Source organism: Leptosomus discolor, chromosome 7 (assembly GCF_034619465.1).
Source record: "Leptosomus discolor isolate bLepDis1 chromosome 7, bLepDis1.hap2, whole genome shotgun sequence".
NCBI classification, from domain to species: domain Eukaryota; kingdom Metazoa; phylum Chordata; class Aves; order Leptosomiformes; family Leptosomidae; genus Leptosomus; species Leptosomus discolor.
This window is the reverse complement of record NC_141397.1, coordinates 12,284,629-12,310,231: the sequence shown is the minus strand read 5'-3', so window position 1 is coordinate 12,310,231 and position 25,603 is coordinate 12,284,629. Positions and strand designations below refer to the sequence as shown.

Below are 25,603 nucleotides of genomic sequence, written 5' to 3'. Positions count from 1 at the left end.
ACGGTGCCTGCGCGAGGCTCGCGGTCGTGTGGAGGCGGCGGTCCTGCGGGCTGCCGCGGCCACCGGGCGAGCGAGCTGCGGCCCTCGGGCTACCGGCGGTTCTCTCCGCAGCAGCCGTAGGTACCGGGCCGAGGGCGCTGCCGGGGGCTCCGCTCCCCTGTGCCTGCTCGGGCCCGACAGAGCCCGCCGGCGGCCTCCCGCCGCCGCTCCCCTGACGCGAGACCGTGCCCGCGTCCCCGCCGCGGGATGAAGAGGATCTTCGGGTTCCGGTGGAAGAAAAAGGGGCAGCCGCCGTCCGGCGGCGCCTCCCTGCCCTGCCCCGCCGGTGCCTGCGAGCTCCGGCAGAAGGACCCGGGCAAGCTGCACCGTGCGGCAGCCGGCGGCGGCCTGGCCCAGGTGCGGCAGGGGCTGCAGAAGTACGGCATCGACGGGCGGGACAAGGCCGAGCGGTAAGGGGGGGCAGCGCCGGGCGGGGTGGGAGGTGGCGGCAGCCCCGGTGCAGCTGCGGCCCCCGGCAGCTCAGCGGCGCTGGGGGCAAACGGCGGCGTCGCTGGGAGGAGCGGCAGGGCTGGCTCCGCAGCCCGGGGTGGGGGTGGGGGTGGGGGTGGGGGTGGGAGTCGGGCTTGTGCTGCCAGAAGCGCTTGAATTCGGCCTCGCATCCCGCTGTCGCCTTGCCCGTTTCGCCCCGGCCTCCTTAGTGCCCCCGTTCCCCGGGTCGTATTTCCTTGCCTGGGGGCGCAGGAGTGGAAGGGAGCGGGCAGCAGCCTGGCAAAGGTGGGCTGCGGAAGGAGCCTCGCGGTTCTTCTGCAGCCGCGCTTGGAAGTCGGAGTGCGATCGCGTGTATCTCTGGGCATCTCGGGGGGCTCAGCGTGCAGGTTTAGTCGTTGAGCTGAGGAAGCTGCACTGCCTCAACGGGGAGTCACTTAAGGAGAGGTAAGCACTGCGGTTGGGAAGGAGTTATGGTGCGGGATAAACGTGTTGTTTATTGATGCTGCGTGCACAATTGCCTGATGTGCCTTATGTGACTGTGATGCGGCCACCAAAGCAGCAGTCTGATTTTAGGTGGCAGCTACTTAGTTGTTTGCTCTGGGGCTTTGGTGCAGCTAATCAGTACCTTGGATTGAAAGATGTGGGCAGCGACTTGCAGGAGAAGCTGCTGCTTCTGGCAGGTGTTGTCATGTGTGTTTTTGAGTCAAGCACATCAATTACTTGGCAATTTTGGCTTAAGGAGAAGCCCTGGGCTGCAGCATAGCTGCTGGTGATCCATCCTAAGCGTAAGGGAAGTTTTTGGGTCTTGTCTGTGTTAACCCTTTAATGCCTTTTCTGAAAAGACTCTGAGTCAAAACCTTCATGACATTCTGAAGAGAAAGGTTCAGAGTAGCTCAGCTTCCTAGGGTGCCTATCCTGAAGACCGGACTTTTGCCAGTCAGCTAGCTTAATACTCTGAAAACACCTAAAACCAGCTGATTTTGTTGCCGGTCAGTATTTACGCAGCTGGAGATGGGGGATGCAGTTTAAGGTGGATTGAGTGCCTTTTGTGCACAGTGCAGCTGCTTGAGTGAAGGTGACCAATGGAAAGTATGGAAATAGCTGCCAAATGTTTCTCTTTTTTTCTTCTGACAACCTTCTCTTTCACTGTGGCTGCTTCAATCAGTCATGAGGTCTTAGCGGGCCCTGGTATCAACTTTGGCTAGTTTTTGCTTTTTCAGTTCATCCTGTCTAGAAAATCTGTTTCCTCTGGAAAGGTTTCCTTGTGTGTGTGATACTATTGTCAGTGTTATAACTGGGTGAATAAAGTAACACACTGTAAAAAACCCAAACCAACAAACAAGCAACAAGGCAGCGTATGTCAGATGGAGCACTGTGATGGTTTTGGCATGACAGTGCCCAGTGCTGAACAGCTTACCTGAGAGGGATTCGGTGGCCAGAGTCCACCTGCTTGCTGCGGCCGCTGTGCACTATACCAGCCATGAGGGTTGCAGGCCCACGTACACCCTCTTAGTGCCTGTGGGTGTGATTGTGTGTCGTGAGTGACCACCAGATGCAGTTGTGTTTCAGAGATTCGTTGTGTCCTCCAGGGGCTGGAAGAGTCAACATCATTGGAAATAGAAGTGAAGACTAGGAAAAGGAGGAAGTAGTGGCTCCAATGCGTGCATTGTTCGTAGGAATATCTTGGTACTGCCCCAAGGATGTGGCAAGTATCACACCTACAGGCTCCTTCCACAGAGTGGGTCCTGTAGCCCATGGGAGCTCCCAAAAATGCACTTGAACAGCATCAGTTAGGAGCAGGCAGCTTTTCAGAGGTGGTCTAGCAAAGCCTTCAGCCTTGCTGAAAAAGATGGGCAAAAGTCAGCACGGAGTTGGAAGCGCTGTAGGCATGATGCCGGCTAGTCATGAACGCTGGGTCAAAGCTAATCGCTAGGAGCTTTCCCCTGTCAGCTGCCTGTCAGGGCGAACTCTAGAGCTTTCCGTTGCTTAGCTTGTAGGTGCTGGGTTGTTGGCTCAAGTGCTGTTGGAAGTGCGTGCTGCCAGCCTGCTGTTTCCCTGTGGTCTCTCAGTGGGGTGGTTTTGCAGCTGCTCAGGCATCAGCAGTTCTGCTCTACCGCATGGGTGATCCGCGTAGGATGGCAGCAGCAGGAGGAACGGAGTCTGGGTTTGGTGTTACTGGAGGCCTCTTGTGGGGACAGGCAACTGGGTGAACATGCTGATGTTCTCTGCCAGCCTGTTCCTTGAAGTGGATCTTCTGTGGAGCTCAGCAGGCCTTGCTCCAAGCAGAGCCATCTCCTTTCCTGTTGGCCAACTGAGAGGATTGGTTGAGGAGGGCAGCAACAAGTCCGCAGGTTTTCTGAAGGCTTTTCTGTTTGCGAAGCTGATAGTGACTTCTTCAGGTTGGTCAGGTTTCCTACGGCTTTTAGTAGCAGCTTTTAAATGATCGCAGACTTCTTCCTAACCAGTCCCGGTTAGCTTTCAGATGATCTCAGTCAGTCAGTTCTTCAGAGGTGAAGGAGCCTGCATACTTACATGAGAATTTCTCAGCAAGTGGTGGTAGCTGCTCTTGAGGGACTCTTCTACGGATGCTTCAGTCTTTTCCCCACCTGTAGCAAGACATTACAAGTTCTTTGAAGTTTTGTGTGTTTTTCTTGTCCTCATCCTTGTTGCCATGGAGAAGGCTCATCAGCTGCCCTGTAATAAGAAGTATCTGCATTACAAATTGCTGTGTTTCTGCATCACGTGCCACTGCATTTGTGTACCTCTCCCTTTCCGATCCCACCTAGCCAGTGAGCTGTCGTGCACCTGTCTATCAGCAAGGTGCCAAAACAATTGCAAGGTTAGTTGAGCTTTCCTAAATGCAGAGAAGGACCTACCTACAGTGCTGCGGTTCCAAAGGAGTGCTGGTGTTTCCCCTCAGTTCTTGAGCAACTGCAGGATTTTTATTGCATCACTTTCAAGGGAGGAAGGTCCCGGCTGTTTTCTAGCTTGTCTCTGCTCTGTTGGGACAGGTGTCCTGCAGAGCAGCAGGCCCTTTGCCTTCTGCAGGAGTGAAGCTTGTGCTGCTTTGTGCTTTGATTTAGGGGAAGCACACGCAAGGACTTTCTGTGTGATTGTGTCTTTGGGTACAAGTAGGCTGGTTAATTGACTTGAGACCCAAGATGTTCAGTGGTTTGAAGGAGCCCTTTTCTTTCTGGCAAGGCTTTAACTTGAGGGGGGAAGCTTCATGTGCTGCTCATGTATTCTGGAAAGACAGTATTCCCTCCTTGGGCAGGACTTTCTCGGTAGTAAGCTTTTTATGGCTACGACAGTTATACATGTCAGGAAGGTCAAGTATTACTTTCCTGTAGTCAGGATTAGACCGTTCTAGCTGTCTGCTTTGCTGCATGTTGTCAGAGGCACTTTGGTGCGAGCGTGTTCTTGTTTTTGCTACAGTCGTAAGCAAGCTGGAGAAAAATTAGAAATTCTGCAGGGAAACACTAGTATTCTTGCTATAAACCCCATCTGCTCTGTCTCTGATACACTGGCACATGAACGATCGTAGAAGAACTTAAAGGTTTACTTGCCATAGTCCTCAGGTTCCCAAGCTTTAGTCTCTGTTGCTGTGCCATGTGCGTAGTCCTGCTGGAGGCAGCGACCAATGCCTGTTTGTGCAGATTCAGTTCTACAGCGAAGGCAAGGTCTCCTGACGAAGCAGATGCTGAGGAGGATTTTTGCTAGCCAGCCTCAGGCATTTGGTGTGCAACTGCCATTACCGGTAACAGAATGAGAAACCTTTCCTTAAGCTTCTTTCTTCAAAGAGAAACTTGTGGTCATATCCGTTTATTACAGCCTGAAATGATTAATTTAGTTGTCTGTCTGTGCTACTTTATTTAATTTTTAGGACATCGCTGCACCTGGCTTGTGCAAACGGCCACGTGGATGTCGTTACATATCTAGTGGAAAACAAGTGTAAGCTAAACCTTTTTGACAATGACCACAGATCGCCACTGATGAAGGTATGTGGAATATGTTATGCTCTTGTGACTGGGGCTTATCGACTGTGTGCTAAATGATGTATGTGGCAGGATTCTTTACATTGTCCTGCGTGGAAACATGCATATTGTGATTGGGGTGGGAGAGGCATATGTTATCTGCTCTTTGTGGGTGCTTTTATTTTCCAGCATCAGGAAGCTGGGGGAATTGTTACAGAGTGCAATGTCGATGCTGGAAGTTTTTCCTTTCTTGTGTGTTGTTCCCAGGCAGTACAGTGCCAGCAAGAAGAATGTGTGGCTGTTCTGCTAAAGCATGGCGCTGACCCAAATCTGGCAGATGCTGACGGCAACACTGCCCTCCACCTTGCTGTCCTATCTCCTAATACATCTGTAGCAGGGCTGTTACTTGAGCATAATGCCAATATTGATGCCCAGAATAAGGTAAATGTTTATATTTGTTAAGGAAGTTCTTTCAAGAAGTTGCATTACTGTTTCTCTCAAAGGGTTTTTATACTTTGATTTTTAACTTGATTTACTTATCTGTCCTTTCAGGAGGGCCATACCCCGCTTATTCTTGCTGTCTCCAAACATCATGAAGAGATAGTAGAGTTTCTCCTTAAAAACGGAGCTGACGTGAATGCTCGCGATCAGTGTGAAAGGTGAGGGCTCCGTCGAAAGTCTGCATGGGTGTCTTTAGTATCCTTTCGGTCGGATTGATGAGAGGCATGGGAATGAGCTCTGAAAAAAACCAACAACCCAGGGAGCCACACAGAAGGCGGTATTTCTGTATGACTTGTGAAAGCAGGTCTGCACTTGCCTGCTGTCATGCCTCAGTGGGTGCTTTCCACACTGAGGATTGCAAGAAGGCGCTGTCTGTGATGGCCCTTCTGGCAGGAAACGTGCCGTTACCTCGGCAGCATCGCCTCAATTCGAAAACCCGTCTCCTGCGTAAGAGCAGCGTCACTTGCACGTGAGCGTTGTCTATGCGGAACCTTTGTCCGAAGAGTGAACATTTAATTGTTTGGTCTCTCTCTCCCATTTTATTGTTGGTTTTAATACTTCATGAAAACCGCTTTTTCTTTTGATCATTCTAAAGTAATGGGGAACGTACTTTTTTGAGAGCAAATAGGAATAAAAATATTTACTGTGTCTGTGTAAAACAATCTATTTCATATCGTATTTTGGATGTTTCAGAACCCCACTTATGACTGCTGCTTCTGATGGCGAGCTTAATTTGATAAAAGTTCTTCTTCGGTATGGGGCTGATGTTTCCCGTAGAGACACTAACGGATGGACAGCTGAGGATCTTGCTGTTGTTCATGGATATTCTAGGTGAATTTTTAGCTTTATCGTTAGAAAAAGTTGTCAGTTATCAGTGTGCCTTTTGAACGTTTTTGGTGGTAGCACCCAGGTTTAATGGTGTTTTGAGACCTGAAGCTGTGCTCAGTGATGTCTTCTGATACGGGTTATTCCTGTGTCTAGTGTTAATGTGGAAGCTGAGGAAAATTTCCACCCAGAATTCTCTGTTAGATTTCAAGTTTTGTTGCTAAGCTCACGTCTGCCCAACGTGAACGCTAAAGAATGCCTCTATCCTGCAGTTATCCAGAGGTGGAACTTGACAAACTGAAACGCATGTAAACCCTCTCCCCGGACCAGCACCATTGTAGTGGAGGTCAATAAGGACAGAGACTGGGAGCTACCAGCCTTTTGGTTCGGAGGAGTTCTAACTGATATTCCCTTTGTTACCATCTTAAAGCAGTTTTACTCTTCTTAGGCATAGCTTTGTACCTGTGGGTGTTCCTTCTGTAAGGTAGGTGTGTGTGCTGACAAGCTAGGCTGAAAAACATGTACCAAGGAGGTGTTAATAACTTTGTAGGTGTGAGTATGCATCTATAGAATGAACGTGACTGTAGTGAATATTGAAGTATGTAATAGTCACGTGGTAAGTTCTGTGTGTATTACTCTTAGCGAATATGTGAGTATATGAATCCATATGGCTCTGAGTATGCGTTGGGTGGATAATAAGTGGCTGTTAACGATTCTGTTAAAGGGTATATGCCACTACGTGGTTATTTTTACCAACTCTATTTCCTCTCTTTCTCTGTGTAGTCTTAGTAAAGAACTGGCAGAATACGCAGAATGCGAAGACACAGGAGAAGCTTCTGCAGGTGGTGCACAAGACGTTGTGGTACTGAGCACTCCTCACGGGGCAGGAGCTGCTGGCTTTGTGTGGGGTGCACCTGCTGTGGACAGAGGAGGTAAGATCCTTAACCGTGGAGGGGCTCATGAGCAAAATCACAGTGGCCTTTTCTTTAGGTGGTTTGTATTGTTAACGCTTCTTGTGTTCGCTGTTAACTCTAGCGGAGGCATCAGACAGAGCAGCACAAGAAGTTTTGTGAATGTGCTTATTTGTTGCTAGTTGGAGGTGCTTCTTGTCAAGCTGTGAAAGCAGAGTTGTGGTTTGTGTCCTACATGTCCACTGACAGGGTTGTTGCCTTCTGCCCACCAGATTGCCCATCTATATAGGTTTTCCTAGAGAGAGAGAGAAGGGGGACAGGGAAGGAACGAGGCAAGAGCGGTGGTTTTTTTTTTTTTCGGGTGTGTGCTTTTACCTATGGATGGCCATTCAGATTGTGAAAGTCCAATTGTAAAAGCAGTAGGTTCATCCTGAGTAGCTGTTCATCTTTCTGTAGTTGGGAAGCAACAGATGAGTTAGCAGGAAGATACGTGTCTTGTTGATTTCCACTGAGTTTGTGTGTCTTTGTTTTTAACAGTAACGGTTTCGCCTGCACTAAGCTCCTTTTAGTGAGTCACCTTATTTCTCAGCATCAGTTACAACTGTTTCCATGCAGGGGCTGTAGAGGCATAGTTAGGAAAAATCGTCTGGGAAAAGCAACTTTGTTAGCATCAACAATGCAGTGTCTGTGTCTACTGTGTCCTCTTTGACAGATCTGGATTTACAACAACAAGAATGCTTTTCTTCCACTTTTAGTAGTTTTATGAAATAAACTTCAAAAAATCAGTGTTACCTTGTGATCCAGAAAAACAATTCAATGGCCTTGTGATCAAAAAATTAACTCCTTCAGTGAGCTTTTAAAATGCCGTCTGTGCTTAGGAGCTCACATAGCCCTAGAGGAATCTTAGTAAATTAATATTTTAATATAAATGACATTGTTTGTCTTTACGTCTGGGGCCCTACAGTGGAAGGTTTTGTTCTTTCTGCTTTCTTAAGGGTGTTCGATCAGAACTATGTGGCAAATAGGCAGCAGACAGTGTTCAAACAGAGTTCATTACTCCTTTTTTAAATATGTCGAGAAATACGAGCAAAACCTAGGATATTTGTCCTCATTGACTTTTCCCAGATACGGGAATTTAATTTAGAGCCAACTCAGGAACAGTTGCTTTCATCTAGTCAGGGATTTGCAAAGTTTCTTGATAGATTGAAGGAAGTGGTTTGGTTTGTGGGGTTTTTTTGTTGTTTGGGTTTTTTTTTGGCAAAGGGCTTGGTACAGGTAGTTTAATAAGTAAAACGTTGCTTTCACCCAAACAGCACTCTCTGTTAATGCCTCCTGCCTGTGTAGATAATTGCTGTGGTACCACATTGTAATGGCGGACAGGCCTGGGTTATTTTAAAATACGTGGCTTGAAGAATAATATTGTCGTGCGATTCCAAAACTGACAGACCCCCCGGGAAAAATGGGGTTTTGAACCAAATAGTTTGCCCCATTCCTTGAAAATCGTAATACTACTAATATAAGTCCCCAGTATTATGGGAACTTTTTACTACTTCTCCTCATTTGAAGAGGCATAGTAAGTGTGAGGAGAATGGTCTGTGGGTTAAGGACTGTGGGAGGAGAAAGAGTATGCTCTGTTCTCAGTCTGTTTCTAGTAGGACTTGTTTTTCTTCTGAGTAGTGTGAATCCTGTTCTCCTTGTGCTCAGTCTCTTAAAAGATGGTTGTTTTCGAAATGTGTTCGTTCATGCTGTCTTGTGTTGAATTGACTACCCAAAGTTTCGTTCCGTCATGACACGTTGAGTTGTCCATGTTCAATGTTTATATGTGCTGGTTGAATTTTAGCATGCTAAATCTAATTTCAACATGTCAATTAATGTTTGAACAGCAATAGATGACTTTTCCGAAGGAGACTCCGTAAGGTAAGACTTCCAAAATACCTGAGACTTGCCTGAGGAGTGATTTGAGAGACACAGTACTCACTTTGCTTTGCTTTTTAAGAAGCTCTGAAAAAGCGGGGAGTGGTGACAGTTGGCCTACTTGTGAGGAAGAAGAACTTGATTTTACCCCCAAGGTATGGTGCATTTACAGTAGAAATAAGTGGTTTGAAGGTAAGTTTTTTTTTCTCTGGGATTGGAAGAAACTGCAGTTCCAGCCAATATTGTTTTCTCCTTAGAAGCCGTCTCTGGCCTGCCAACCTTTCTTGGGCTGTGAGTTTTTCCTAAAACGCCTGTAGCTGTGGCAGAGCATGCAGTAGATGTGTGGTTTGGGGCAAAAGAGCAATAGGTGACGAGTTGGACCACGTTGTTTCATTTGTTCTTGTTCATTTGAGTCAGATTTGCAGACCCTAGAAGTTTATCAGTTACCATTATAACCTATTCTGTTCTTCTCCAAACGTCGTTATTGTTTCCTGTAAATTTGGTGACAGAATCCTAACTGATAAAGGGCATTTATTTATCAAGATCTACTGAGGTCTTTCATCACCTAGTTCTCCTTTCCCCCTCCTCAGGTTCCTCAAGAGTGTTCGATGAAGGAGTTACTCAAATGGGTTGTCTTTTTTTTTCTTCCGTGAGATGGCATTCCGTGCTTGCATGTAATCTCACGCTGCACGTTTTCCTTCTCTTTTGAATGCTCGGGTAGTATTCTTTTTGTCAGCTGCAAGCGCTCACGCCTGCTGTTTTTACTAATGCTCTGAAAGAGGATCAACTTCTGCAGTGATGTCTGGAGCATCTATTCTGTTGCACTGGCATTCTGCACTGATGAGGAACGCGAGGGTGGTAGTTCAAGCCGCTCTCTAATGCTGGAGATGCAAGCATGTCTAGTTTTAACATGATTTCATTTTCTTGCCCAGATTTAAATAGAAATGATGCATTTTTCTGGCATGATTTGGAAATTTAGGGTTATTGTGGTAAGTGTACTTGCAGGGATGAGTTTATGCATTAAGTCTAGGGATCTTAACAGCTACTTGCATTGTGCACATTTGCAAGTAAGCATCCTGAAACTGTGGTCTTAAATATAGCTGAATTTTAATTAAGCAATAAATATTAAAAGCTGATTTTTAGAACTGTTTTAGAAAATTTAGTAAGTATTAAAAGCCGATTTTTAGAACTGTTACGCATGTAAAGGTAGTTTTGGAAACAGTTTGCAGGAGGGTGCCTGCACAGTGTTTTGGGGTGCAATACTCACTGAAGTGAGGAGTGTGTGTGTAGTTAGAAGCATAGGATGGAGCCAGCACCTGAACGCTATCAAACGGACAGCCTGGGCATATTAACCGTTCCAGATTTGATGTGAGCACAGGATATGTTGTCGTTAACTGTTTTTTAAAACAAACAATTTTTGGCTTAAAGAAATCTTTACTTACAGAAGCTGCAGAAGCCGAACTTGGTACTGTTAATGAATGCTTCCCAGCAGTTCAGGAAAAACAGTAAGCTATTTGGAAAAGATTGCATGATATACTGATTTATATGTAAAAGTAGACTTGCTAAGTAGTTTCTTTTGTAATTTCTTTTAGCTAGAGTGAATGAGAAAAGTATCATTCTGAAAACACAGTGCTTAGTCATTTCAGAAAAAAATAAGTCCTCTCATTGAAATGAAGATCTGAATCCCCTCCTAAGCCTTTGTCCCTGGTCAAGTCCTTCCTCCATCCTGCCTGTCCCTTATCTGGCTTCTTCCAGACATTCCCAGATGACTCCTCTCCCGCACGTTAATCTGGTAGCATGCCTGTTGCTGTTTACGTAACTCCTTTTGTTCACGTGCGTTTTTCCTGTTCTTGTGTTTTAAGATGGTGGTGGTGATTCTAGAATGGAAAGTCCTAAGTCACCACAAGATACACAAGAAAGCTGGAACAGGAAAAGCGTGATTCGGGAGATGTTTCACAGAAATGCTGACTTCTGTTTTGCAGACTCGGAAATGACCGAGTGGAAAAAAGAGATACCTCAGCCTCTCTCCGATAGTTGTGGTCTGAAGGAGAAAAACCCAAGCTTCGATGATAGCTTTGAAAGTAGTAATAAGCCTTGGTCAGCAGCAAAAAACCCAAGACTTGAAAGTCGAAGACCGAACTCTGTCGTTCTTGAGTGTGCGGATGAAGATCCCGAAGAAGAGCAAAATGAAGAAGTAGATGATAAAGTCGGCGAAGTACTGAAACAAGGAAGTGGAAACTTGTGCTTAAATAGGCATGAAGGAAACTTAAGAGCAGCGGTTCACTCGAGTGCTGAAGTAAGTATAGAGGGACGATTCAATCACACGGGTATTTTCTAAGAGTAATATAGGTAAGAAATGAATGGTAAACTGGATTTCTGTTAGTACTTATTCTTCACATATATCCATCTTTTCATCATCCTCTTTTGACACTAGAAAATGTCTTCCCCCTAGCCAAAGCAGTTTCTTAGGTGTAGGAATAATATCGGGCAGTATTTTCCGTAATTTTTTTCTGTTGGTTACAGGAAAAAGAATAGGCAGTAGACTTTTTCTGGAATCAGTTAAATTTTTCTCAGTTGTAGGTACAGGTCTTGTCTGTGAAGATTTACTGCCATTTAGTAAAAGTCATGGTGCGATGGCTGAAAGTGAGCAAAGAAAAAGAGATTTGAATAAGATTGAGAGCAGGAAGCTAGTGATTTTCCTTGGAGCAAAGTAGGGGATAAGAAGGAATATGTTCCAGAATGATGTAATTCAAATGAAGCTAGAGTTAGACGGACATGAGGAAGTGCTTCTGAGGGGCTTTGCAGAACCAGGGGTGAGACTTAGGGTATTAGGCATTGCTGTCTTCTCGTACAGATTTCCATGGAAAAACTGAAGGCCTTGTAAAACAAAGCTCAGGAAGGTTTCCCTTTTGTCTTTCACAAGAAAAGTATTTTTCAAGTTGTCAATGGATGGCAAAGAGCTGGTTTCTGCTCTTTGCATCTGTTTTGGTCAATCTCTTACAGGAAGAATCACTTGAATTGGAAGAAGAGGAGGAGAAGCAGGAGAAGAAGGACGCTGGTGAAGAGCTACAAACTGCAGTTGTTGAGGGTGTGAAAAAATCTGTTTGTAATGACAGCCGCCAAGTCTACAATGCTTCCAAAGACACTGCCGGTAAGAGAAATGGGTTAGCAAATACTGATCCCAGTTCTTCCTCTGAATATGAATGCACAGTAAGTGAACTGAAATGGTGATTGACTTCTGAGATAGCGAAGATTTCCTTTGCCTGTGAATCCTAGCCGGTCTTGGCAGAGAAGAAAAGCAGCTTTTGTTCCTTTTCATTCGTTCTTGAAGAACCTGAAATTGTGGTGTTGGATTCCAGACAGTGCTTTATGAAGCAAGTGCCATTCTTGCTTTTGTTGCTGTGTTTGCCCTGAAGCGATCTGAACAAAATGTGCAGATGGAAAAGAGGACTGGAGTGTCTTGTGTATGACAGTAGTATTCCCCTTTCTGGCCCTGCTGTGGGATTGAAAAGCTGTGGTTGCTCTTGGCTGAGGCCTGGGAAAGGTTTGAGTCAAGCTGAGAGAAAGCTGTTCTGTTCCAGTGCCTCCTCACCTTGTCCAGTTTTAAAGTGCAGGTCTTTGCAGTGCCACGCTTGTGCGTGCTCTACCAGCTCGGTCAGAGTTGGGCACTTTGTTACTCACCTCAGGTGTCAGAGCAGGAGGAGAAGGCCCCGTTTCTATTGCCTGTCTCCAAAGAGTAGCTTGGTGCGGTAGATGTCACCAGAGCATGTGTAGCTGCTGATGGAATGCTACACAGGGGGCCTGGCAGCACCTGCTGTATTTAAGTGTTGTGCCTATACATGCTCTTCTGTGTCTATGCATTTTACCCTAAGTGCATGTTTGGCATAGTGTAAGTAGTCAGAGCCCAGGCTGGGACCAGTAGTTGCCCTCTTCTGGGGTGGGTGCCCTCACCGGTCTCGGAGAAATGAAGATAGTCTAATCCGGCCAGGAACCCAGTGAGACCGAGCCTTATGGCCGTGTGGTAGAGAGGAGATTTGGGTGTTAAGCCGCCGAGATAGAAAGGGCTTTTTAGCGTTTGGGGTGGGTGAGTGAGCCGTGAGCCTCTACTCTGTGTTTAAATGGCAACACTCAGGTGTCTGGCTTCTGGGAAGGTGCAGAGTAACAGCTGTCTGTCAAGAAAGATCTTTCCTGGTAGCACTACAAAAAGAGCATTGTTTTGGGGTGATTTTAGTGATGTTTGAGTGAAGACGTTTTGGATAGCATTTCTACGGTAGCTCCTGTGCAGTGGGAAGTGGTAGTAAATGCCAAATTCTGAAGCTGTAGGCCGGAGAGCAGGTGACCAAAACTCTGTATAGCACAGGACGGCAGCATGCTGGAGTCTCTTCCTGAATGTTACCCAGACATGTGTTGGGTGTTGCTTGCAGGTGTGTCAGCTGTTGTGTATCGCCGTCTTGTGCTGGAAAGGAGGCAAGAGGAGAGGGCGATGTACAGGCAATACCATGACGTGACTGGGTGTGAAGAAGCCCTTGAGTAACACTCGCTTCTTAGTTTGTCCTCAGCAACAGAAGCACTGTGCATCTTTTGGGTGCAGGGCTTGACTGATGGGGAAAAGTAGAGTGACATGTAAATATCCAATGTCTCACTTCCTCCCTGCTTTGTAGGTGCTCTGCCAGAAGTGGGACCAGAGGAAGAGGAAGATGCTGGATCTCCCTGGGATTCTGAGGTACTTTCTGTGAAGGACACTGGGATTCCCACCCGAGGGGGGCGGGGGGAGGGCAGGATGAAGATCCAGAAGCACTTGAGAGCTTGCCTTTGAATTGGACCCTAGCGTGGATGAGGTTTGTTTCCTCTTTGCCTGCTTCTGCCAGGTTTGTCACTGGGACCCCTGGAAATACCTGTGCTCTAGGCCAGCTGTTCAGTTAGGATTGGGACGAAGCTAACGACCTGGGTCTCCCAGCAACTGGCCTTTGGGTTTGGTTTCTAGTATAGTACAGAAGCGGTGAAGTTCCTTGCTGCTTAAAATACTCTGAGCTTTTCACAGGGGCTGGCAGGACTGTTTGTGGCTTTTCCACCCTACAGCTCTATTCCGCTGACCTGGTCAGTGGTTGCCCTTAGGGTCTACAAACTAGACGGTGAGCTGCTTCTGAATCGATCCTCTCTAAATTTTGTAGGTGTACTTCAGCCCTTTTTGAAAGTCCTGTTGGACAGAGATAGCACACGTGCTGACTGCGTTTGCCCTTTCAGTTCTTTCTGTCTGTGGTAATGGGCTAGACTAAAAGGAGCAGGATCTGTAGCTAACCCCCTCTGGCTTCTCTTGTGAGGAACAATTAATCCTTCCTCACCCGTTCTTAAAAATAGAAGACTAAATTTTTTTTTTTTTTTTCCAGTCGCCTTAGTTTCTGTAAGCTTTGCCTTGCTAGTCTTTGTTCCACCCAAATGGCCCTTGTGATTGAGGGTAGCGATGTGTTCGCTCACCGCTGCAGGATACATGCCTAGGGAAGCTGAGCACAAACTTGAACGTCCGGTTCAGGTTCAGTGCAAAAAATGGATCATCACAGACCTGCAGTTATTGGTTCACAAGCCACATCTTGAGTTACCATGTTAATTCTCTTTTGTGGCTGTCCAGTTTGTCAAGGTTTAGCAACATGACAGAATAGTTGAGATGTGAGGTTTCTGCCTAAGATCTGAAAACACATACGACTGCTGTGATTTTCCAGTATCCTGTGTCTTGATGTGTCCTTTCAAAGAGTCTTATCAAAGGTTATTGTAGCTCTAATGTACTCGATAGCACGCTATGCAATTGGCTTAGCAGGAGCTTTTTGCATAGAAATGAGTTGCAAATGCATTTGTACCAATTCTCATGCGTGTGTTTTAGGTTATAGAGATGGACACTGAAAGTCTGAGAAAAGCATCGTCTGGTGTGGTGCTCCCAGCTGCAGACAGACATGGAGCGTGCTCACAGATTGTTTCAGGGAAAGGTGACAATGGTAACTTCCTGGTGGACTCAGAGTTTGTCTCTAAGCATTTATAGGCTAAAGTGAACTTTGATCAGTGTAAGAATGCTGTTATCATGTGGGTGCGTGCTGTAGCAATGAAGCGCTTAGTCTTTGTTAATTAACACCAGTTACCACAGTGCTTGCTGGCCAGTTTGTCAAGGAAGTTGTCTTGTTTGCGTTACGTGTGTTCTTCGGATGCGTTTGTGTCGTTTTGGATTCAGGTCCTTGTTGCATAGTGATGAAAGCGTATGTGGTTTGAGACGGACCTGTCCAAACATTTGACCAGTCCTGCATGATAATGCAGCAGAAGAAAGCTGTGATCTGGCTAAGCTTTTTTTTTTCCCCTAGGTGAATTTTCTATAGCTTTCTGTTGTGCTTAGCCGAGGAGCTAAAATGTGACTAAAAGTGCAGGTTGTGTTGCTATTGATTCTTCTGCGTGTAGGTTGTGACACTCTTCAGCATAGGATGGCAGGGAAGTCTTGATACTGGAGTAGAACTCTTTTCTGAGGGATTTCTCCTTTAACAAATGGTTTGTCAGTCCTGCTTGTAGTATAGGTGCAACAGAATAGCTGAGGAAGCTCCAGTTTCAGTTTAGCAAGCTGAAAGCAAAACTTTACAAGCTCCTGGGAGCTTGTAAATCTACTCGTTGAGTAGTTGTCATGGAACTCTGCTTTGTATGATTCTGATTTTAAAATCAGTGTGAAAAGAGGGTAAAAGGTGTTTATGGTAATCTTTCTAAGGCAATTCCGTACTGCTAGACAACCAAGTCTATGGAAATCAAATATTGTTTGGTTTTTAATGATTCTTTTTTTAAAAAATATAAAAGCTTTGCTCCGGAGCCACTCCTCATAACATTTCGTATACCTCTTTCATGAGAGGACTCAAACTGTAAGATGACTACAGCAGAGGATTTGAGAAATACAGGTGGGCCAGTAGATTGTGTGGGTCTGGAAATGATTTAATGTTGGACAAAAATTTTTTAAAAAAAAGAACACGTATTTGGAACTATGCTGTAAATGCAGATGACAACCAAAGAGCATTTGTTTCTTTTGTTTCCTTGCAAGCTAAACCAGAACAATCTGATGAGAACTAGCTTGATTTTACCTCGTTGAATGACACGCGTATGGAGTTTCTGTGCCTGCACCCATGCTTTCTCTGTCCCGTCGACAGAAAGGAAAATACAAAATGCATTGCACCCTTGTAGGGTAATCACAGTCGTCGTGCTGTCGGACTGCTTTGTGATCATTCATTCAGCAGACCAGCTTTGCCTTTTGAAGGAATCCTTTTGGAAAGCAGGATTTGGCTCCTGAAAAGGACTAACTATTTTGATCTTGTTCTGTTACAAGCATGACCTAGTTGCCTCACGTGAATTGTCTTAGTTCTGTGATTATTATTTTTTAAATCCAGGGGGAAGGATGGGAAGTCTGCATTGTCCGTTTCTTGTATACTGATACAAATGCTGTATGATGAGGGAACTGAACGTTAGGTATCATAGTCTCGGTGAAATAATGCTTGCAGCTAATGCTTAGTTGTAGAAACTAGTCATGTTGAATGGAGTAAAAGGTACCTTCAATTAAATAAAGTAACGCCTCCCAAACCATTTTTCGCCTCCAGGCTTTTTGGAGAAACCCACCAGTTCCCAGGTAAGCCTGTCAGACTGACCACTTGTTCTGCTCATGAAATAAACAGTATGTAGTTACTTTGCATTTGTTTTTTTGTCGTTGGATTGTGTCTTTCATAGCCGAAGTCTCCCAACTCTGTTTTGGAAATGGACGAAACCTCCCCTAAAAAAGGGCAGCAGAAATCAGGTAATGTTCGCTTCATGTGGTTCTGGGTTTAGTTTCATACTCTGTCTGGATGGGAGTATTTAATAACGCATCTGATGGCCTTGATTTGCAGATCTGTTGGAGGAATTTGGTTTAGGAGATGCAGACGATATCGAAGGTATTCGTAACAGTCTCTTTGTAGTGTTCTTTTGTGGACCGACCATTGTACTTGCCCATTTTTTCCTAATATTAAATTAATGGTTCTAGCAAGGTGTTCTGGGAGCAGAAGATCTTCTGAAATACGCCTGTCTGCATGTGTGTGCTCCCTCCTCTAGTCTGCCATTCAACACTGTAAATACCCTTCCATGACGTAGGCTTCCTCCACCATACCTTTTCAGGCAGTCCTGAAGTTGGCTTGCTTTCCAGTTTCTGATTACTTGCCTGCCTTTTCTCTACCTGTCTGGCAGTTGTTTTGAACCATGTAGCAAACACATTCCTCTGAGGCTTCTCTTCTTCTTTCATGGAGACTGACCAGCAGGTTCAGAGGTAGGGGAAGGAAGTGGGGAAGAGAGACAAGGTGGAAGGAAATGACAGTGTCAGCATGTTGTCAGGAAGTCTCTTCTCTGTGGAAACAAGGCTAAAAGTGAGGATATATGGCCTTAATGGTTTTTTTAGTTTCTTTGTTCCAAGGTTTATTGATTTGCATATTTGTTAATGAGATGAGAAACAGTTCCCCGTTCAGGTTTTGGAGTTTCTACAATCAGCTATTTGAAATAGAGACCGGAGAGAGGTAAACAGAGACATAGGCAAGTAAGTGAACTTGAAACTTCTAAGTATAGAATACAAATAGTTCCAAGTGCTTTGGCATCCTTGTGTTGGGGAAAATCATTGTTCTTTTGACAATAATAGAGAGTAAACTTCTCTCTAGGAAAAATATCGCTCTCCTCCTCTTGCTCTGCTCTTCTCTTCTCTCTCACGGATTGGCAATGGGCAAGCAACAACAGCCGTTTATGTTGCAGTGATAGTATTTTTGTGAGATGCACAGAGGCTTGTTAAAAGTTGCTCAGTTAAAACACGAGTTTTGGGTTTGTCTGTATTGCACAGTAGTGAGAAGCGTAGCCCTGTAGTGGACCAGCACGTTGTAATATTACAAACACAGAAAGGAAAGAGTGCCTTTTCATAGCTCCGTTCATGTCAGCTATTTCTCCCGTGTGCCTTTATTCATTTGTGTCCTGTAGTATTTTACCTGTGGGTTATCTTGAAGATCAGGTGTTGGGAAATACATGCCAAAATTTCTTTCAAACTTTATGTTTGGACTTGGGTTTAGGCAAATTAGGTTGCTTCAGGAAAGCGTGGTGATTCCTGTGGCACAAATATTTCTAACTGTAAAAGGGTTGAATGCCGTCCTTCACAAGTTTATTTTGTAAATCTGGAAAATAGGTACAGTATCTTGCCCAATGAAATGTTGAACGAGAGGTGACATTTCCCATTCTATTTACTTTGTTACTGACTCATAGTAATAACTTCTTAAAATCTGGTTTGGGGTCCAAATTAAGTAATGGTGTTCTCATGTTTCCTGTATAGAAGAGTAGCTGCTTTGCACTGTAATCTGCAAAAAGTCATTCCGTCAGGCAATTTATGAGGAGGGAAATCTTAGAAGAGAGAGGAGAGGTAAAGGCTAATTGGAAAGAACACAAAGTCTTCTTTTTATGCTGGGTGGCAAACAGGCAGAGTAAAAGGTGGGGGGTTTGCATCTTTTGTATGCACGGGGATTTCTGTTTGTTTGTGTGCTAAAAGTGAAAAAGTCTTGAGAGCGAGGAGTCCTCCCTCTCTCACAATGTTGACAGAAGCCAATAATACAAAAAATAGACCGTGAATGACTGATCCAAGAAGAGTGCCTGGAAAAATAATTACTGACTGGAGTTACTGACACCACGAGAGCTGGAATTTTGCAGATGGAGGAATGTTGTTGCCTTCCATCTTTCCTGCCTTTTTCCTCGTTCCGTGCAGATCATACAGAAATTTCAGGGTTGATTAAACTCTGTGGCAAAGAAATCTTATGGCTTCAAAGATCCTAGAATCTTGTCTAAAGACTGAAACTTCAGACTCACATAGGTGCTACTGAAAACTTTACTCTTGACCATGGGCAAGACTGATAGGAGTTTGTGTTGCTGTTGATTCTAGCAGTATGGCACCAAATGTTAAAGTCTCTGGAGTGTGAAACAGAGTCCAAACCATTAAGGCACCTACGTACTCTGAACAGAGAATGTGAATTGCATGTTTAGAGGGCCAGGACAGAACTCTGGGTGCTGGCAGGTCTGCTTTTATCCAGCTTTCAGGCAGATGCATTCGACTGGAAACGTTTATTCGTTGTGTGTCTTGCAGCATTCTTCAAGAAAGGTGTCCCAGCTCTCCTCCCTCCACAAAATACTCGGTCTGTCTCTTAGCCAAGATTGTGATGTCCATGTTACATGGTGGGAGTGATCAGGTGTATGAAGTTGCGTGCCTGTTGCAGTTTGTGACCTGAATGAACATTGAGGAAGTGACAGAAGAAATCTGGTTAGCACACCTTTCTAGAAACGGTGTAGAAGCAGTCTCATCTATCTGAGAGATTGACCACCCCCTGCTGCGCTTGGGGTGGAGAGACTTCTAGGAGCAATAGAAACTCCGAGCGGGCTGGTGTGTCTAGACTCTTCTCATTCTGGCAGATACTGTTACCACGCAAGAGGCTTATGTGCAAATTGCCAACGCGCTGGGTGACTGTCTGTGCCGAGTTCTGCTCTCTTGAGTTCTTTTCCTTCTGTTTTCTGAAGGGATGTTGCAAATCGGTGTGACATCTATGCAGATACTTCTCTTGGATTCCATCAGGCTCCAGTGCTTCCGGGAGATGGAGAGTGATTACCTTGAAGAGCCTCCGTCTCTGATTACAGATGCCACCCTTGAGCTGCTGAGGCTTGTTTCTTTCTGAATGCTTTGTATTTCAGTGTTCAGTGTAGCTTCCACGCAAAAAATGACAATGAGTTGCTGCTTTTAAGTGGCATCTGGGATTATTTAAAGTCCACTTCTCAGATGTAACAGAGGTTCAAGGTAAGCATCCTGTAATGGGGAGCCCAGACTGACTGACTGCTTCTGAGGAGTTTGCAACCTGTGCGATACTACTTAGAAATTATGAGAGAGGAAAGGGTGGAATCCGGTTTTCAACAGTACAAGTGAAACGTCCAGATCGTGGGTTGTTTCTCAACATTTCACAAGCCCGTCTCTCCTTCAGTGTCCCATCCGTGTCTTCTGCAAGACGTGAGGCAGCAGCACTTTGACTGAAATGCTCAGTCCAGACCCCTGTCTAGAAACAGATTGGTTTCATGCATGGATTAAAGCTGGGGCATTAAAGATTTCAAGCCTGTGATTTTGTTTGTGATCTTCTGTGTGCAAGACATAGGGAAACTAAACTTGCTGGAGGAATGTAGCTAGTTACTGCACGGCAGACAGTTTGTCAGAGAGAGGGCATGCACCTTTAAGAAACAGGAATGGTTTATTTGTGACCACTGATAGTGATTTGCAGCAAAATTTCTTTATACGTGAAAAAGTAGAATGCCCAGGAAGAAAGGAATTCACACAGATGCATCTTAGGTCTGTACCATGATCAGTCTCTCTTTAGGATCTCACAGATTTGAGGAGATGTGTTATTTTGTGTCAAGTTTTTTCTCACAAATATGATGATTACAGATGCGCTCTAGGTGTGAATTAGTAGTATCGAGTCATGTTGGTTATAAAAATATGTGTTTTTCACCGTAGATGAGTACTCAGGATCTACCTTTCCTACGTCATCATCAGCTGAAAAAGATGACATCGAGGATGCCATTGAAAACTGTGAGGTGCAGGTAGGTAAAACCAAGTATTTTGAATTAGTCTGAATTGGTAAATTGTGTTATACGGTAAGGTAAAGAAAACTTATCTAAAGGGAGAGTCCTGTAGAGGCAGTTTGTATTATAGTCCAAAGTAAAGCTGGATACCATCTTCTTACGGTGGGGTAAAACCCTTGTCACTGTGTTGGATACTTGCTGTTATACTGATTTGTTTCCAGTTTGTTTGCTTAAATTTTGACCTGTGTTTTTCCTTTTGTGTAGGGCTGAGAAACAGGGCAGTCAAATGCATTTTTTTTCCCCTATGCAAAACGCACGTTCAAGTGACGTGGGAGATTTGTCTAAACTATGCTGATCTGTGTGATTAAACGTGCCTGGTCTTCCTCTTTGTAAGAGAAAGATTGAAGAAAAAACCTTGACATTTGGTGACCTTTCTGATGCTTTCCCTGCGTCTGTAAAATACGTGCTGGTTTGTCCGTGTTACTAAGTGTTTGAAAAGGCGTTTTTTCAGGGGCCACTCTAAAAGGGAATAAGGCAGGCATCCTGTTTGTGTTGGGCATACAGGACAGGGCTGGATAGAGGGGTCTAGAGTCTTCTGTAACAGCTCGAGGGACAGTGGAGCAGATTATTTCCACCCCACGCGTCGGCATCGTGAAAGAGGGGCGTGCTTAATTTGAGCAGGCAGAGCACAGAACTTGAGCCTGTTGGAAGGCAGGAGTAGTTGGGCGATGCAGGTGGGAATGGAGAGGCTGAGACAGATGGTGGTTGGCTGAGGTGCTCCTTCCCCGTTGAGAAAGGACGAAATTTTGCCGAAAGAGAAAAGGGCCCGAGTAACGGGAAAAGAGAGCAAGGAGTTGGATGGTCGTAGCCCATTGGGACACCAAGGCTGCAGGCCCTATTTAGAAGGGGCCACAAGTTAAGGAGGCCTGTGGAGAGGGAACATGTTGGGAGGAGTGTGACACGTAAGAGGAGCAGTCAGAACTGTTGAGGAACAGAGCACGGGGTCAGCGATGTGAGGAGACTGGGTTGCAAGCTTGGGTTGCCGATTTTTGGGATAAGGGAAGGAATGGGCAGGTTTCCCTAATAAATGCTGTTGTTTGGAGCTTGGAATGGAACTTGGTATCTCTGAGTCTTGGGTGAAGAAACAGTCCTAGCTTAGCCAGTTCTCCTTGTGGTGGACAGTAAAAACTTGTCATGTTCATTCGCATTGTGTTAGCAGAGCTGGCTAATACAACGTGAATGACCGTGAGGGGAGTGTAAAATGCCAGGCGGATGATGGAGGAAGGAGCCTGGGAAAATGTAGGCAGTTGTAATGAAGAATGGTATTAAAGCAAAAAAAGGTGAAGAAATAAATTGCTTTGTGACAAATGCCACCACTTGCAGAAAGCAGGCAGGCTAAAAGGTAAAAGCAACCCTAGTGTCCAGATGAATCTGATCCGAGCAGAACTGTTGTGTCTCAAGTAAGTCCTTCTGTTTTTAAGAAAATGATGATCCAGTGAACCTTTAACTTAGTATTCCTTGATTTTTATGATAAAAATTGCTTTCAAAACGTCTTCTTTCTCTTATTTCGGTTACACGATAGGATGAGTTTGCAACAGAAACTGCCTAGGTTGACTATAACTTCCTTTTTCTTGGTGATCTCTCTGTCTGTACCGGTTTACTTAAGGATAAACACATTTTAGAAACTACCCACTTGATAGAAAAAGCAGCACGTGAAAACCAAGACTGACAAAGCAGAAATTTCACATCAGGAAGCCCTAGCAGAAAATGAGGACTCACACAGTGCTGACAAGCGGTTAAGCCCAAAACCTTGGGAAGAAAGCTATGAAAGAATGTGGGTTGAAAAAGAGAAAAGGGAATTGAAAACAAATGTTCAAAACATTACAGCAGAGCTGAAGCAGCTGTTTGGTGAAATTAATGAAACTGGGAGAACTACTTCCGCTGTGGAAGAAGTGTCAGAAGATGGCTTGAGTGAAGAATTGACGTAGCTTAAAAACAAGTATTTTGGATGACGTTAATATTCTTCCTAAAATAAGACGTGTTTCTACAAGTGCTGAAAATGCACTTGTTATAACAGAAAGTAAGCTTGGGAGAGCCTCTGCATTTAATGATGATGTTCCCAAGGAGTGCCTTATTGACAGTAACAAAATAAGAGAAAGAGAAATTGTCAGTCTTTTTGCAAATGCTCAGCAATCGTGTGGCATGCTGAAAAGGAACCTTGATGAAGAACTGAAACGAGGTATGGAAAGATTTAAGAGTAAGGTAGGAATGCTGCAAGTAGTATTCCTGGCTTTGGAGCAAGAGAAGGTACAGCTGCAAAAAGAGGTAGAAGTTCACCTGCTACTCCTTATTCTGTAGTCTTTCTCCATATGAAAGGTCCTGTTCACTTTAGCTATTCCTCATTAAGGGAAGATGCTTTGTGCAGCTTGTGTTTTCTTCTAATGGAAATATATTAATTAGGAATAAAGAGAGCAGTGGAGACTTTATCCTTTTCCCCATTATGTAATTCGAAGGTTTTTGGAAAACACAGAATGCATTATAGTTCCAGTTTAACAATAAGTGGCACTCTGTTCCGGTGTAAGTAGTTACCACTTCATTGCCATAAAAAGAAATGCACACAATTACATCTGTTGTGATTCTGAATCAAAGAATGAGAATGGCTTCTGCACAGGGTCTTGACTAATCTGTTCATTTGCTGTGATTTCTGCATGGTGTGTCTTCATTGCCCTTCACTAGAATTCCCGCTTGCTGTGAAACCATCCCTGCTTGTGGCTTTGGGATCTTCCCCCCGCCCCCCTCCCCTCCCCTCCCCTCCCCTTAAGGAAGCAGTAGCGCAGCACAGTTCCACTTGCTTCTTCCTGTGCTTTTACAGCTGGCATTGGACAGTCCTTCTAACTCTGTCCGGACAATCTGGAACTCTTTGGGTTTTTTGTTGTTCATGTTTTAAGATGCACTGTTGTTTTCTTTCTAAAGGCTATGTTTTTGTTATCTTTTTTAATCACGAGGGGTTTCAAAGTTCTTCCAATGACTTCACATGTGGTAGTGCGATTTGGTGGAAATGCTTCTCTATATGAATTCCCTCATTTTTTTCATGACGTGATTTCAGAGGTCAACTCTGAATGATTTGATCTTCGATATGATGTTTCTCTTTTCTAGGAATACTGAGAAATGTGTGGCGCTTAACTTTCTTTTTGTAGGTCGAGAAGGAAAAAAGTGAACAAAGATGTTTCAAAACGCAGGCGGTAGCAAAACAGGAAGATCTTGATAAATTAAATAGACCGTCAGGCAACGTTACTAATCAGCAAGTGAAACAAAAGCCTACTGGGAGGGAGGATGTCTGCTTGAAAATGGAGACCGAAAACTCTCTAGCAGAAAAAGACAAAAAGAGCTTTTCGTCTGAGGAGAGATCAAAATTGATTCAATTGCCGATGAAAGGGTAAGCTAAGGAAATAATCTCAAATTCTTGTTTGTAGTACTATGTAAATCTCTTTTAGGTTTTCTAATATTGTAGTAGTTGGAGTAGTTTCCGCAGTGCTGAAAACCATCCTGAGTAGTCCACTGCTTCTCAAACATTTAAGAGAATTAGGGTTTTTTAGAAAAAACTAAGCTTATAATGGAGGTTCAAATTTATTGCCTGCTTTAAAAAAGAAGGGGGGAGGGGGGGGAGGGGGGAAGAAGAGGGAAACCAAATCCCTGTGGATTTCCTTGTCCATACCCAGGAAATACACTTCTTCAAAATCAGACTTGAAGACCGGAGAAAACCAGGTATTTTTGTAGGAAATGGCCATCCAGAAAAGAACTTGCAGTTCACTTTGCTTCCTCCCTTTTCTAGGTGATTTTAGTGATCACCATGCAGTTGGTGTTTCCATTAAGTTCAGATCCTCTTTGTCAGGAAAAGGGAAAATCTCAAAACCAATCTCAAAAGCTTGAGGAAGCCACAGATATTTTCCTGTCCCTCGAAGCAGGAGATTTTTTCCTGTCTGTCCTTCAGGAGAGTCTCTGCTCTAAAGAATTCCTCTAATGGGGGTATTAGATGTGTTCCAGCTTACCAGAATCCACCTCCGATTCCACATTCCCCCCTGATTCCTAGGGGAAAGTTTTTTTAAATACTTGGCCATCTTCCAGGATCTTTTGAGTCAAGTCTGTGTTTTGTAATACATATTTTTAATCTCAGTCAGTTTTGGACATCACATATATAAAGCATGTCTGTTTCACAGAAATATTTATGTAAAGCTACTCAGTTGGTGGGGTTTTTTGTGGTGTTTTTTCTTTTCTTTCTGTTCAATGTAGTAAATTTGCCCTGAATGCCAAAGTTGCAAAGAAAACTAAAAGACAGACTTCTCTGGGCAACCTGTTCCAGTGTCTCACCACTCTCACAATAAAGATCGGGCCCACCTCTCCAGCCTGTCCCAGTCCCTGTGGATGGCACCCCTTCTCTCCAGCGTGTCAACCGCACCACACAGCTTGGTGTCGTTGGCAAAGTTGCTGAGGGCGCACTCAATCCCACTGTCGGTGTTGCCGACAAAGATGTTAAACAGAACCGGTCCCAATACCCACCCCTGAGGCATGCCACTTGTCACTGGTCTCCACTCGGACACTGGGCCACTGACCGTGACTCTCCCAGTGTGACCATCTAGGCAATTCCTGATCCACCGAGTGCTCAATCCATCAAATCCATGTCTCTCCAGTTGAGAGTCAAGGATGTCATGCGGGACAGTGCTGAATGCTAAGAATTATAGAAATGTGCAGACTACTGTGCATTTACCTGTGTAAACGTACCTACAAATAAATCATCAATCACTCAGCGGCTTATTTCCCTGTCTTGTGCGACTGATACCATGGTTAATGGAATGAAGTTAGAATTCTATAAAGGGTAAAAATTACAGTAAAAATATGAACTCTGAAAACATTTATGAACATTTCTGTGGTTTGTCCTTGCAAGTTCATAATGTGGAATATCTAATTTTTATAGCAGTGCTTTATTTTCTCAAATATTCTGTTAAATCCTAGATCTACTGTGAAACGAGAAGAGGAAAAGAGTCTCAGAGTGGAAATGCTGTATGAGAAAGCAAGAGAAAAACTAAGAAGGAAAGAAGATGCGTATTGTAAAGAGATAGAGGAGAAACAGCAACTTGAGTTACCCTCAAGGGTTTCCGAGATGGAGTTGTTAACACCGAGAAAGCTCAAAAACCCGGTATATTAAATAATGAGTTAAAGACTTGTATTCTTATTGGCTGATTCTTTTCAATGGCATCGTATTCCAGTATGCCTAAAGAAGGAGGTACTTTGTTCATGGAAGATGCACTGGATAACAATTGCCAAATTTTGAGGATAGTTGAGAACAGTTGGTTCACCAGTGGTCTGGGG

General features: G+C 44.5%; 1 protein-coding gene across 1 annotated transcript in view; it reads left to right on the top strand.

The window, feature by feature from the left end:
* The first annotated feature begins 246 nt into the window (after nucleotides 1–246).
* The window catches only part of LOC147415076 (uncharacterized), a 43,836-nt gene continuing 18,479 nt past the window's right edge, over nucleotides 247–25,603 (top strand). Inside the window, 22 exon segments of the mRNA XM_086468520.1 lie at nucleotides 247–449; nucleotides 4,373–4,487; nucleotides 4,731–4,904; nucleotides 5,016–5,122; nucleotides 5,658–5,795; nucleotides 6,573–6,721; nucleotides 8,584–8,617; nucleotides 8,700–8,806; nucleotides 10,477–10,914; nucleotides 11,640–11,765; nucleotides 13,276–13,337; nucleotides 14,490–14,601; nucleotides 16,225–16,253; nucleotides 16,352–16,418; nucleotides 16,510–16,554; nucleotides 20,169–20,254; nucleotides 21,903–21,959; nucleotides 21,961–22,197; nucleotides 22,229–22,561; nucleotides 23,434–23,640; nucleotides 24,525–24,571; nucleotides 25,247–25,430. Coding sequence (XP_086324646.1) covers nucleotides 247–449; nucleotides 4,373–4,487; nucleotides 4,731–4,904; nucleotides 5,016–5,122; nucleotides 5,658–5,795; nucleotides 6,573–6,721; nucleotides 8,584–8,617; nucleotides 8,700–8,806; nucleotides 10,477–10,914; nucleotides 11,640–11,765; nucleotides 13,276–13,337; nucleotides 14,490–14,601; nucleotides 16,225–16,253; nucleotides 16,352–16,418; nucleotides 16,510–16,554; nucleotides 20,169–20,254; nucleotides 21,903–21,959; nucleotides 21,961–22,197; nucleotides 22,229–22,561; nucleotides 23,434–23,640; nucleotides 24,525–24,571; nucleotides 25,247–25,430 — 3,057 coding nt within the window.